The sequence below is a fragment of the Lissotriton helveticus genome, chromosome 3_2 (assembly GCF_964261635.1).
Source record: "Lissotriton helveticus chromosome 3_2, aLisHel1.1, whole genome shotgun sequence".
Lineage (NCBI taxonomy): Eukaryota > Metazoa > Chordata > Amphibia > Caudata > Salamandridae > Lissotriton > Lissotriton helveticus.
This window is the reverse complement of record NC_136062.1, coordinates 73,519,399-73,534,277: the sequence shown is the minus strand read 5'-3', so window position 1 is coordinate 73,534,277 and position 14,879 is coordinate 73,519,399. Positions and strand designations below refer to the sequence as shown.

The 14,879-nt window shown below is 51.2% G+C and overlaps 1 protein-coding gene across 2 annotated transcripts in view; it reads right to left on the bottom strand.

The window, feature by feature from the left end:
- The window catches only part of DMXL2 (Dmx like 2), a 1,907,871-nt gene that overhangs the window by 75,017 nt on the left and 1,817,975 nt on the right, over positions 1-14,879 (bottom strand). For both annotated transcript variants that reach the window (XM_078684818.1, XM_078684819.1), the window contains one exon: positions 4,233-4,285. In XM_078684818.1, coding sequence (XP_078540944.1) covers positions 4,233-4,285 — 53 coding nt within the window. The remainder of the gene's footprint in view (positions 1-4,232; positions 4,286-14,879) is intronic.

The following is a 14,879-nucleotide window of genomic DNA, read 5'->3' as shown; positions in this document are numbered from 1 at the left end:
TCGAAGGGGAGGGAGTAGCCCCTTCGGATGATTTGCAGCACCCACCTGTCCGAAGTGACAGTGCACCAGTGGAGGTGGTGATGGCGAACCCTGCCCCCCACTGGCGTCACATGGGCCTGAAAGCACGGACTAGGAGGGTTTCGAGGTGGATGCTGCGGGGGAAGGTGTGGAATGACCTCGCCGTTGACCCCTACCGCCTGGACGGCGGTTACCACGGCCGCCACCGCGTTGGGTATTGCCCTGCGGAGCGTGGCTAGCGGCACGTGTGGGTGCACCCCTTCCGTGGCCACGAACTGAGTGATAAGCAGCCAATTGCTGGCGCGGGGCCGAGAGGCCCAAGGACTTGGCCGTAGCCCTGGAGTCCTTAAAACGCTCGAGCGCATGGTCTGCTTTGTCGCCAAAGAGGCGACGGCCATCGAACGGCATGTCCATGAGTGTGTTCTGGACATCTGCCGAAAAGTTGGCGGACCTCAGCCAGGCGTGGCGTCTGACCGCCACCGTCAATGCCATCGCTCTGCCTAGCGAGTCGGTGGTATCCAGCCCACACCTGATGGAATATTTGGCTGCGTCCCGGCCCTCCACAAGGGCTTGGCCGAGTTTGGCCCGTACCTCCAACGGACACTCTGGCAGCACTTCCACGACCGTATCCCACAGAGAGTGGGTGTAACGGCCCAAGAGGCATGCGGTGTTGGAAGACCGCAGACCCAGACTAAGGGATGAGAATATCTTTTTACCATACTGCTCATACCTCTTGGATTCCCTGTCCGGCGGGGCAGACGGGAATGCGGTCTGGGAATTGGAGGCCTGGATGACCAGGCTCTCGGGGTGGGGTGGGTGAACAGGAAACATAAGTCGCCCAGGGCTGGGCGGTGGCGTCTGGCCACGTTCCTATCTACGGGCGAACCCGTAGCGGGCTTGGACCAAGTGCCCAGAAGAACGTCGGTCAAGGCCTCATTAAAAGGCAGCAGAGGCTCGGCCGAGCTTGACTGCGGTTTAAGGACCTCAGTGAGGAGATTGGTCCTCACGGCCGCGACGGGGAGCTCAAGGCCCAAGACCTTGGTAGCCCTCATCAGCACCACACTATAAGTTGCCCCCTCCTCCGAAGCCACGGTAGGAGGGGAGACAAAACCAGTGTCTGGAGAGGTGTCCAGGCCACTGGCCTCCCCAACGTCTCCTGCCCAGTCCTCATGAGACTGACACTCCCTGGTCAGAGGGTCCTCAGACCCCTCCCAGTCCTCTTCATCACCGATCTCCTGAAACTCAGGGTTCTCAACTAATGGGGCCTGTTCATGAAAGTGAAACTCACCAAACGACGTCCGGAGCGGCGCCCATCAGGGCCGTCCCGACGTCTGAACAGGAACGAAGGTGGAACCGGGGACAGCGCCGCCCGAGGAGGGCGCCGGAGGCGACACCTGAGGGTCCGACGCCGGCGAGGTCGTAAGGTCCACCGGCGACGAACCAGATCCCGAAGGAGGGCCAGCGGCGTCCCGCGGCGCCGGGCCCGAAGGCGCCGGGACCGCTGAACCCTGCGGCGCCGGGCCAGAAGGCGCCGGCGGCGCCGGGAGAGTGGGGCCTAGCGGCGCCGGGCCCGAAGGCGTCGGCGGCGTCGGGCCGGAGCACCCGACAGCGTCGGGGCCGAAGCCCCCGACCCGCTAGAGGCCCCAGACGGGTCCGCTGGGCCAGAAGGCGCAGCGGAGCCCGTTGGAGGAGAGAGGTTCCTCATGGCCATGAGGAAGCTCTCTATCTCCTCCTGCGTCGCGTTTAGCCCAGGGACCGGAGGGTGTGGAGCTGTACGCGGCGCCCGCGACTCCGTCGGAGCCGCGTGGGTGGTGTCACCCGAACCCCCGGCCGCATCGCGCGAGCATCGGGGGGAGCTCGAAGAGCGATGACGCCGCTTGGACTTCTTGTGCCTCTTACCTGACGACGACTTCGACCCGGAGGAGTGCGGCCTACTCTCGGAACTGTGGTGGCTCCGAGCCCGCGACCTGTCCCTCGACCTCCCATGGGATCGGGACCTCTCGCGGCGCGGGACCGACTGCCGGAGTTCGAGTCGCCTGCGGGACCGCTCCCGCCTGGCTTTCGAAGAGAGGGCCCGGCAGTCGGAGCAGGCCTTGTCGTCGTGGTCGACGCCGAGACAAGATAAACACACGCGGTGAGGATCCGTGACCGACATCAGGCGGTCGCAATCATCGCAGTGCTTAAAGCCGGGCATCCCTACGGCACCTGTTCGGAGTCGAAGGACTTCGAGAAACAATCAAAAGTGATCAAAAAAGTAAGTAAAAAAATGACTAGGGTTACTGCTTTTTCCAGATCTGCGCTTGCTGGCGCGGAAAAAAGAAGAACTGACGTCAGCACGCGGAGGCGGCGTCTAAGTACTCCGACGACGTCATCACGGCGCCCACGACGCCGACGACGGACGCGGTGCCGCAGACGACGCCTACCGACGCGCAAGGGTACTGCTACGCAAAAATTTCCAGATTCCAGTCTGACGCCTGGGGATATTCTAAGGTAAGGAATCTAATACTAACGTGTCTCTTTCAGATACTGTAGGCAAGCTAAGGTCCACAACCTCGGCAGCCCTCCTCACCACCATTGCAAATGTATCCCCCTCCTCCATAGCCATGTTAGGAGAAGAAAGTATGCCAGTATCTGAAGAAGTATACAGTCCATTGGCATCTATAAAATCCTCACACCAGTCCATGCTGGTATCAAATTTCTGGTATGCTTCAGAGTCATGTGACCCCTCCCATTACTCCCCGAGTCGGAGCTCATAAGACTAGGGCTCAGGCTTCGGCCTGCAAGGCATGGCTCCAGCCGGCATCGGTCATCTCCCCTATGGCTCTGTTTCCGAATCAGGGATATAAATGGGGAAGGCAGTGCAGGGAGCATTGGCCTGGGGACTGGCGCTGAGGAAGGTCAACATGGCGCGACCGGCACCGATCCGGGTCTATCTGTGAATCCCTGGGCCCTGACCGGTGCGTGGATCCAGTAGGGGCCCCTCGTGAACTTTTGGGGCCTTAAGGCATGTTGGCAGTAACAGGCCACCCAAATGAGTTGCATCGATTAAAAAAATTCTTGCAATTGGGCGGTGGTCGCTACGGTTCCCTGAATCTCGGGGAGGAGCGGAGATGGCCCAGACCGCTGGCTCAAATGTGGAGACAGTCCTCAAGTGATGCTTCCTCGTCTCGTCGGCTGATGGACAAAGTGAAGTCTAAGCATGCTTCGACGACGACTTAACGGTGGGACTTACCCAAATTACCTGATGACCAAGTACGACATGGATGTCGGACTCCGTGACTGTTCCCGGGACCTTTCCCTCAATCGGGATCTGGATCATCGCAGCATCACACGTTGAGCCGTCAGGAGCTTGAAGAATCACTCCTGCAAGGCCTTTGGGTGCATGGCGCAGCAATCTGAGCAGGCCTGTCACCGACATCAAGTGGTGACAGGTGCCGCATGACTTGAAGCAGACCTTCTTTGATGATATTCCTGCCTCACGAGGAGGAAAAAACCTCAAAAAACAGTTTAAGGTAAGGAATCTGTGGCTACAAGTCTCTGTCTGATAGATTACCACAACTGTGGTTGCGGACCTTAATTCTTTATCCACTTTGTCAAGTTCTGTCCCTAAAATATACTAGGAAGCATTTATCCAATCCAATAAAATGGGCCTTGTATGTGGTCTCGCAAATGGAACAGGACAATTGCCATCAATGCTTGAGTGTATTTGGCAAATAGATGGGAAGCATTGGCTGCCATGAGAGCCAGACCTGCTAAAGCAAAGACCTTCAAGCACAGAATGTCATTTTGATCTGCAGGATCAATAGTGAGGACTTTCGGTTTAATCTCAGCAAAGTAAGCCTATATCCATCAGACTCAGCATCTGTGTATGTGATGACAAGAAATATGGATCAGCTATGGGAGGCTAATGATTCCTAAATGTCCAACTCTAGGCTGTGGATGTTGAATGTGGTTTCACAGCACTGCTTGAATGGAGTCAATGTGGGCCTCATCGAACTGCAACAGAGGGCTTACATTCTGAAGTGCTTGAATGGAATATTTCAGTGACAATTGTGAAGCCGTTTGATTATGGCGATACATTTAGTTGCGAGATCCACAACTGTTTGCAATTTCCTGTTTAAATAAACAATATTTCTTGCAGATTGCTTCAATGCTTGAAATTAGTCAGCCCATGTTGCATAACAATGCCATTTTAAATTATTAAAGACACTTACCATGCACAAGACTGCTGTTAGATGGAACCAAAGTGTCCCACAAACACACATTTCTATAGAAAAAAGAAACAAATATTAAGACTGATATTCATTACTGCATCATTAGCTATTGCATTAGGAATGACGTTTTACAGCAAATGGAGTTAAATTAGGCAATGATGAGTATTATCCTGAGCAAAGCATTTTTTTATTTTATTTATAGTTTTATTAAACATTTAATGACATTCATTCACAATAATACAATTCATACAATGTACACCATGGTGTTGCAAAAATCCTGAGCAAAGCATTTTATAAAGATTTTTTACACAAGGTAACAAGCATCTTCACTGGTTTGGAACATATTTATTTTCATAGAACAATATATAAAAATATTTATATATTCAAACTTAATCTCATTACCGCACTACACACTGTATGAAAAAAATCTATAAAAAAGAAAATAGTGAATATCTGTACATACCATGCCTCCCCAAAATGCACTTTTATTTCTTGAAGCATCACAACCTAAGTTGACCATAACAGATACAGCAGTGGAGGAATCTGATGACCTTAAATGTGGCTCAAATCTCCATGGTTTATCTAATTGTGTTTTTCTTAATTTTCACACTACCATCAATGAAACACAGGCAGAGGTTACATTAAATTGTATGCCAGAAGTAGGCACCAGATGGTAGTAGAAATCCAGTGTTTTGAAGAAAAGGGGGATCATGAGGTATTATGGTGACTATGGAGAGTCTTCATAACATAGAATGTGGAGGAGAGGTTACCTGTTGAGGTAGAAGCGATAGGATGAACTTTGACTTCAAGGAGTAGGAGTTTAAAGGTGTAGGTGGTGGCTGTACTTAGGTTGTGGGGAGGTCCAGTGGAGGTCATTAAATGCCATGATGACCTGATACTCGAAGAGAAACAATGGAGCTTGGTGAAGATTGAGTTTTCACTTGAAGGGCCTGGCTGTACAGAGAGAGAATACCTGGAAAGGAGGTAGATCTCAACACCAGATTGGGGAATTTTCACAAGGATCTGTCGTACAAAGAGGGCTTGATTATGGATTTTGGCAGTGCGGGGCGGCTGGTATTCCACCGACGAAACCCGCACCACCAAGACTCACCGCTTACAAGTTATTTGTAGTCTGGGGGCGGGGTGGAATTCCCAGTGTGGTGCCTCTTTCAAAGGCCGTTGTGCCTTTGAAAAGCACTGCAATGGAAACACCTTACATGGTTCCTGCACGGCATGGAAACAAAAGTCCATGCAGTGCAGGAACTCTTGTGCATGTACACAAGGGGGCACGTTATGCTCCCCTGTGTTCATGCACAAGTAGAGGAGGCACAGGGTCCCTTTAGGGCTCCTTTGTTTCCTTTCCCACCAGGGCTGACATGGAGTACAAACAGCCATAACACTGCTGGTGGAGAGGAATCTAGTATTATGCTTGGCCTGCCAAGCATATTGCGGCCTCTGACCGTCGCACCACCTCCAGGGAATGGGGGTACCATGACGGCGGTGGTCCTGAGTGGTCCGACTGCCCAACTCATAATGGGGCAATCGGACCGCTGGTGCAGAGGTGGCTGGCCTGCCACCGCTGTCCCATTACAGGTCCGGCGGTCTCGGACTTCCAGACTTGTCATTTGGCCCAGACAGGCAGGCTGTTTAATGTCTAGGTGGGAGGGAGCGAAGGTGAATTTAGAAGGTTAAACAGGTAGTGGTTGCTGGGATTAGTGGGCGAGTTCAGGGAGATACCTGCTTGAATAGTCCAGCTTCATGAAGCCTAGCGAATTCATCAAGGACTAGGCAATGTGAGAGAGAATTTAAGGCAAATTTTGCAAACATTTATTTTGTGGTAGCTGACGGGGATAATGGTTGAAGTGACAAAGCTGACATTCTCCATGCATTACTATTGATATTATAGTTGAATGCAGAAAAGGATGATATATTCGATTATTAACGCCATTCTATTTCGAATTGATTGAACAGTGTAGTCATCATTATTAAAATAGCAGAGAGGTGAGGATATAGAAAAGAGGATTTGAGTATGATTTTAAAGACAAGGTAGGATAAGTTGAACAACAAGATGAAGTCAATAACATATATTGTGTGAAAGGAGGGAGGACAAACTGTCAAAAGAAAAAGTATTTTGGTCCATTCACTCATAGGTAGATGTGTATAACTTTAGAGGACTATCAGCAAACACAAGAGGCTTTGTCCATATTACAGTGGGGATTGATTGTAGTGCGCACAACCATTGATGTCCAAGTTTCAAATCTCTGTCAAGAGTATGTTGTGTGTTTTATCTAGGCCCCTGTCTCCGTATCATGTAATTTCTTCCTGGGTTCTGTACTTGAGTCGCTTATATTTTCTGTGTATTCTCTCCCCCCTTTGCCTCTGTCGGGGTGGCGGGTGGGACAGGGCCTTTTCCTCCTTCGGGGTCTTTCTGTAGAACGGGGTTGTTCGGGCGACAGGCACACTGCATGTTGGGGTGGCTTCTTTGTCTACTGCAGGGGTGCAGGGTGGGGGGTGTTTCCTTGGGTGTTGGGGGGTGGGTTGTTGGGGTGTTTGTGGTTTGTGTTTTGTTTTTTCAAGGCGATTCTATATTTGTAATTGTATTCTCAGTGTCATGCTCATTGTGGGGTGGTTCCTGCATTACTTTGTGGGATGGGGGGTAGCGGGTTGAGGTTTATTTCATGGAATGTCAATGGTCTAGGGGATCGTATAAAGCGGGGGGTGGTGTTGCGATGCCTGCGACGTTTGTCTCCCGATATTGTCTTTCTGCAAGAGACGCACCTAGTGGGCAATACTTGTCGCGCGATGAATAGGTGGGGCTATCGTCTTGTTGCACATTCAGGGTTTACAACGGGTTCCAGGGGGGTGGGCATCCTTGTCCGGTCTTCCCTTCCCCTTGCGATAGATGATGTACTCCTCGATGATCGAGGGCGTTACGCCGTCCTCGTGGGACGATATGAGGGCAGGACCCTTTCCCTGTTCACCGTCTATGTGCCCCCCGGCCTGCAGGCCTCTACTTTCTCTGATGTGGGCCGAGTTTTGTTGGGACTCCCTGATGGTGCTCTTTTCATGGCTGGTGACTTTAATTCTGTTCTCTCGGGTCTGAGTGATCGTTACCCCCCTAGGGATACTCCTTCGGCCCAATTATGGCTGGGTGGCTTTTTGGATACCTTTGGTTTGGTGGACTGCTGGAGACTTATGCACCCCACTCAGCTTCAGTATACTTTCCACTCCGGGGCTCATGGGAGTTTGTCCAGACTAGATTACTTCCTCATGCCAGCTGAACAGTCATCGGCTGTCCGGGAGATTAGACACCTCCCCCGGGGCATCTCGGACCATTCTCCGCTTTGGCTCTGTTTTGACGTGGGGGTGGAGGCGGCAGGTCGGGTGGCTCCTATCAACCCTTGGTACCTGAGCTCCCCTGAGACCCGGGGTCACTTGATTAAGTCCCTGGATCACTACTTTCTGGAAAACAAGGGGTCTGTCTCTTCTGCTGTGTCCCTATGGGAGGCCTTTAAGACTGTAATTTGTGGGCAGGCCCTGTCTCTCATTGCTGAAACCAAGAAGGCGAGAAATCGGGAGGTGGTGGATCTTGAGATGGAAATACTTGAGATGGAGGCTGACCTTGAATCGGGTGTCACTCGTGACAAACTCCATGCCCTGGGTCTGAAGCAATTTGACTATAAGTCCCTGGTCACAGATCCGGCCAAGATGATGTTTAGAGAGCAACAGGGCCGTCTGTATGATGTTGGGGACAAAGCGGGTAAATTGCTTGCCTGGTTGGACAAGAAGGAGAGGGCGAATCGAGTAGTGCCTGTGATTCAGACTTCGAATGGTGTGAGAGTGACTGACCCGGTTGAAATAGTGGAATGTTTTGCCGACTATTTTCGTGCGGTTTACTCCCCGGTGTCAGAAAGGGATGAAGACGACTCTCGCCTCTTGCTGCGCAACATAGCTTTGCCCTGCCTCTCCGATTTGGAGCGGGTCTCTATGGAGGCCCCGTTCTCGACGGACGAAATAGCGACAGCAATTCGCTCTCTCCGTTCGGGCAAGGCTTTGGGCCCGAACGGTTTGCCAATTGAGTTATACAAAGTGCGTCCTGATAAGATCGCGCCCTATCTTCGAGCAATGTTTCGGGAGTCCCGTGATCAGGGTGCTCTCCCTTATGACCAGCGCCTGGCCACGATTGTGGTAATTCCTAAAGATGGTAAGCCCCGGGATCTTTGTGCGTCGTATAGACCCATTTCCCTGTTAAATGTTGAGCCTAAGGTTCTTGCCAAGATCTTGGCTACTCGTCTCCTAACGGTCATTAGTGACTTGATTCATCCGGACCAATCCGGATTTATCCCGCACCGTAACACAGCTCTTAATCTGCGGCGCCTTCATGGAGCCCTCGCGAGGGCGGGGCTTCTGACGGAGCCGGCCATTTTGGCTTCGTTGGACGCCTCGATGGCCTTCGACACGATAGAGTGGCCCTACCTTTGGGCGGCTCTTGAGAAGTTTGGTTTTGGCCCGGAGTTCATCGGATGGGTAAAACTGCTGTATACCGACCCCTTGGCACAGGTCGTGGTTAACGGTCGAGTGTCGGCTCCCTTTTCCCTTGGTAGAGGGACCAGACAGGGGTGCCCCTTGTCTCCACTACTTTTTGCTCTCGCATTGGAGCCACTAGCTGCATGGATCCGTTGGGAGCCGTCTATCAAAGGTATACGTTGGTCCCCGGATTTTGAGGATCGTGTCTCGCTTTACGCGGACGACATTCTTCTTTACCTTACTTCCCCGCGTAAATCTTTAAATGTCCTTTTTGACGTTCTCACCTCGTTCGGCAAGAATTCTGGTTTGATTATAAACTGGGCTAAATCCTGTGTCTATGTTATCTCGGGTGATCTGCCCCCGTTGCCGAGTAGATTTCCCATCCAGGTTGTTCAGTCAGGTTTCAAGTATTTGGGGATTTTTATTACGCTGGATTCGTCGCTCCGGTTTGAACGTAATCTCCTTCCCCCGCTTCATAGATTGAGGCTGGACGTGGCTCGCTGGCGTAAATTACCCTTATCGCCGCTGGGCAGGGCCGCCCTTTTCAAGATGATGTCCTTACCGCGATTCCTTTACGCACTCCAGAATTCCTATGATGATATCCCTACTACTTATTTCCGGGAGGTCGAGAGTTTACAGAGACAGCTGATTTGGGACGGGCGTCCACGTATTGCCCTTGCGAAGCTCACCATCCCTTGGTATGACGGGGGCATGGCACTTTCTGATATTAGGAGATATTATTGGGCTACTCAGCTGTCTGCCATTAACCACTCTGTGTACTCCCCGGGTCCAGTTCCAGCTTTTGAAATGGACAGACTCCAACTGCCGGGTGGAGACTTTAATAGAGTACTTTACGTAAGGTCGGCTGGGCTTCACTTTACGGGACCGACTAGGTTTGCGGTTAGTGTGAGGCGCGCTGCGAATGTGAGCATGGGATGGGATGATCGAGTTACGCTGGCGACTCCGCTTTATGCATCTGAGCGTCTGGGATGTCTTTGGAAAACAAAGGGGTTTGACCGCTGGGACATGATTGGAATTTGTAGAGTGGGTGACGTGTGGGCGAATGGAGCGGTGAAGTCCTTCGAGGCCCTTCGAAATGACTATGACCTGAATGATAGGGAATTTTTTAGATATCTACAGGTCCGTCACGCCCTTACTTCTGTTCTGACTTCTGGTGCCGCCATCCCCGAGTCCTCCCCCCTTGAGGATCGTGTCCTGGATGGTCATCTCCCTGATAGCACTATCTCCTTGATCTATAAGAAGCTGATTAACAATCGCACAGACTTGCTTGTTCGACTTAGAGAGGCATGGGTCGGAGACGGGCTGGAATTGGATGACAAGGATTGGCAGTCGGCTCTATCTTCTCCGAAAGAGGTCGCCATTCCAGCCCGTCTCCGTCTGGTTCAGCTCAAGATCCTCCACCGGGTGTATGTCACTGGTCCTCGTTTGGTTGCGATGGGTTTTTCCCCGGATGGACTATGCAAGCGTGGGTGTGGGATGAGTGCTACGTTTATTCACATTATTTGGGAGTGTCCGAGGGTGGCTGCTTATTGGACTGAGGTGCTTGCGGTGATGGCTGATGTGACTGGAATTGCCTTGGTGCCGGAGGCCCGGAGATGCCTGTTGAACGTGTGGGAACCCACCGACTATACGGCGGCCCAGACCAGATGGGCGACCCTGGGGTATATGGTTGCGAAGCGGGACATAGCACAACTTTGGGGCTCGCACAGGCCCCCCACTGTGTCTGTGTGGGAAGAAAACATGGACTGGTCTATGTTCCGCGAAAAGACTGTGTACACAGCTAGGGGCAGACCTAGGGCATGGACGAAGATCTGGTGTCAGTGGAACGCCTATCGCGGAGATATTTGTACTCCTCCCCTGGTAGAGACCCCTGATGTTCCCTTGTCACCCTAGGTTGGCGTTCCTGAAAGTTCGTATACTGTCCTTTGGCTTGATTGACCTCCCCGCTGTCCCCCCGCCTGAACTCATCCTACTGATTGTAACTCTGTATTCCTGAATAGTGGGTTTCCCCCCCCCCCCTTCTAGGGCTGACTCTGTGTGTTACTCCTTCGCCTTGTTTTCGGTGTTTGTTACTTTTGGTTGTGATTTAAAATAAGAAAATTATCCTATTCTGTTCCATACTATGGGCGGCATTTTGTATCCGGTCTGTGCCAGACCGCCGGGGTGGAGACCACTGTTTTATACCACATTATGCTCTGATTTTTAGCGGCCAGCCCGTGCGGTTGTAGGCCCATTTCTGTAAACATACTTTTGTTGCTCAATAAAAGTTTTTAACCCAAAAAATAAATAATTTTTTTTTAAAAAAAAGAGTATGTTGTGATCAATAGGATTATGTGTTAAGCAGATCTTATGCACTGAAGAGAACATGCATGCTGGTTCATCTGTGAATATGTGGCATTTCGCACAGGTTATTGGGTCATATGAGATTTGGGCAAATACATTCCAGAAAGATGTTAGAGAAAGAGAGGTGGAATTATATTAGAGGATGATGTAGACCCAGCCTACTATTAATTTAAGTTAAGTTTGACCACTTTATCTTTACTCTTATAATTTGCTTAAAGGGTTTACTGTTAAACTCAGGCCCTCATTATGAGTGGCCATCAAGGGCACAGTGTATATGTAGTTGGAAATGTTTTTTCTCTCTACTACTATTTCCTCCCATATTTTCCTGAACTGGACACTGGGTGAGTACCTCTATTTCCTCCCATTGAGTCCAGAGGAATCAGGTGGAATTAGCAATTGACCCCTGAGTGGTGGCCCTGACTGCTACCTCTTCCATACTGATGTATTGCCCTTGCACTCTTTATAATGGGTGTGGAGCATTATCAGTGCCTTGTGCAGAGTTTAATTTATGAGCAATGTGCAGAGAGGGGAAACATAACCCTGATATATAGGGGGCAGATAGGATGGGGAGGGCATAACTTTCTTTTGTACGCAGGGCATAACAAACTTAGCTTTGCAGTACTGTTGAAGAAAAAAGATGTACAGTGCCTCCTTAAGCATTCCCTTGGGCATTGCACTGATTAGAAGAGTGTTTCAAACAGGAAATGTTCATTGTCAGGCATGAATTGCACATCTACTTTGTGATTGGCACCAACTTGCTGTACTGCCCTGTAGTTTCATTGGGGTTAGGGGGAAGAGGAAGGGTAGGGTTTTAGGAGGAAGCCTTTATTTAGATGTGCTCTAGGACGGTGTCCCATGGTGAATCAATGTTGTAGTCCTCCCATGGGTGATTCCTGGGCTGTGGATGGAATGGGTGCTCATAATCCTCTGGAGGGGTGTATGAAGTACTGTTACACTCGTCATGATTAGGGTTGTCTTCCCCCAAACCTTTTGCCTGCTTACCTCCTCTTTTGGCTGTATATTTTTACTGGCATTAGGACTCAGTCCTTTGCAACTGCTGACCAGTGCTAAAGTGCATATGCTTCTCCCTAATATGGTGACATTGGTATATATTACCACAAAAATACTCCAATGCCAAGACCAGATGTCTGGTGGTGTGTAATTCGTAGCATGAGAAAGGAATAGTACGAATGCTCTTTTAAAATGGAAGGATCATGCTAATCATGTTTGTTTGTTTGTAGGGGAAAAACACAACTTCTTTTTAGTTACCCTCACACACCCTAGTGGTGTCATGCTTCATCATTGGGTCACCCAACTCCTATAGGTCGGGGTGGGCTCAACCACAGTGTTGGGAAGCTCTTAGAGAAGACGAAAGACGGGGGGCTTAAAGATTAAAAGACCAGTCAGACCCCTGGTGTCCCTTTATTCTTGGATCTGGCTGGATCACTAAAATTCTAAAAACGGGTCTTCTTTTGGATTATTATGGTCCTAAGACCCTAGTGCCGACATGTTTCAGTCCAAAAAAGGGCAGTAAAGGTCCAGGACTTTCTTCAGGGCTAGACAAAAAGAACGCCCTTTCTATGTGAGGGGAAATTTTAAAGATGGGGTGTCCCTATCCTATCCGTTTGGGGAGGGAAGAGTAGCTTCTCCTTGTATGTGTTTTGCGTAGTAATACCCCGGCATGCCGGCAGGCGTCGTCCGCGTCCGTCGTCGTTGGCGCCGGAATGACGTCGTCGAAGTACTTAGACGCCGCCCTCGCGCGCAGACGTCTGTTCTGATACACATCTTTTCAGCACCAGATACGCAAAGCCACGATAGAACCAACACTGGTGCCATGAAACTAGGGCCCTGAAAGCGGATGACCTTAACCCTAGATATCGGTTCGCAGAACGGGGAGAATGGGTGGGTCGGTAAGGAATCTATCACTAACTAATGTCTCTTACAGATATATCGTTACACAAGTAGTAACTTGTGCATCTGAAAGAGACATGTTAGTGATAGATTCCTTACCTTAGAAAAGATACCCCAGCAATACCAACCCCGGTGGTGGGTCTGCGAACCAATAATCACACCAGAAAGTCCTGGAGGACGGAACGGCCAAAGAAGCCATCCCTCCGGACTTGGCTGTCCAGGCAGTTAGGGTCTCGCAAACGTGTGCAGCGAGGCCCACATAGCTGCCTGACAAATGTCCTGCAAGGGCACTCCTCGGCCTAAGACAGTCGTAGTTGCCGTGGCCCGAGTGGAATGAGCCCTCAGCCCAACAGGGGGTTCCTTGTTAGCCAAGGAGTAACACGCCTGGATGCACAAGATGATCCACTGAGAGATGGTCCTCTTGTGCACCGCCCGTCCCTTCTTAGCGCCCACGTAACCAACAAAGAGTTGGTCATCCACCCGGAACTGGCGTGTGCGGTCTAGATAGAATGACAGCGCACCTTTTGGGTCCAGACGATGGAGCCGCTCTTCCTCTTTAGAGGGATGCGGAGGCGGAAAGAATGTGGGCAAGGTGATGGACTGCCCGATGTGGAAGGCTGTGACAACCTTGGGCAGGAAAGAGGGTCTTGTCCGCAACACAACCTTGTCCGGATGGACAGAGAGGAAAGGAGGTGTGGAAGAAGAGCTGGTGGCAACCAGGAAGGCAGTCTTCAAAGTAAGAAGACGGAGAGGACAGTTATGGAGCGGCTCAAAGGGAGCACACATTAGGTAAGTAAGTACAAAATTCAAGTCCCACTGGGGCATCGCGAAAGGAACAGAAGGGAACATGTGGGTGATGCTCTTCAAAAACCTATTTACAATTGGGGACTTGAACAAAGAAGGCTGATCAGGTAGCCTTAAGAAGGCTGAAAGGGCAGAAAGGTAGCCCTTGATAGTGCCCAGAGCTGAGCCCTGCTGGGCAAGAGAAAGAAGGAAGAGGAGAACCTCAGAAAGGGGTGCAGAGAGAGGATCCACAGCCTTTGCTGTGCACCATGCCACAAATCTGTTCCACCTGCAGGCGTATACCGACTTTGCGGAGGGATGCTTGGCTGCCAGAATGACATTACAGACTTCGGGAGGCAAGTCAAATGGCCTCAACTGTCGCTGCTCAATCTCCAAGCTTGCAGGTGGAGACCGGACAGGTTCGGATGGAGGACCGTCCCCTGCTGCTGCGACAGAAGGTCCTCCCGAAGAGGCAGACGAATCGGGGGATCGACAGACATGCTGAGTAGCTCGGAATACCAGTATCTTCGTGCCCAGTCCGGAGCCACAAGGATAACTTGGGCCCGGTCGCGCCAGATCGTCTTCAGCACTCTGGGCAGAAGTGGTATAGGCGGAAAGGCGTACAACAGACCGCAACTCCACTCGCGACGAAAAGCGTCTCCGAGCGAGTGCCGCCTTGGAAATTCCAACGCGCAGATCTGATGACATTGTGCGTTCCCTTCTGTGGCGAATAGATCTAACTAAGGCTCTCCCCACTGCCAAAAAAGACCTTGCGCCACGTCCGAGTTCAGACGCCATTCGTGATCCATCATCCCCCGACGGCTGAGTTCCTCCGCCCTGGCGTTCAGAGAACCTGCCAGGTGTTGAACCACCAGGGTCACTCCCTGATGTTCCAGCCACTGCCAGAGGCGCAGAGCCTCCTGGCATAGGGTCCACGACCCCACCCCGCCCTGTTTGTTGCAGTACCACATGGCGGTGGTGTTGTCCGTGAACTACTGCACTACACTCCCCCGGACAGAGGGGAGGAATGCCTTCAGTGCAAGCCGGATCGCCCGCAGCTCC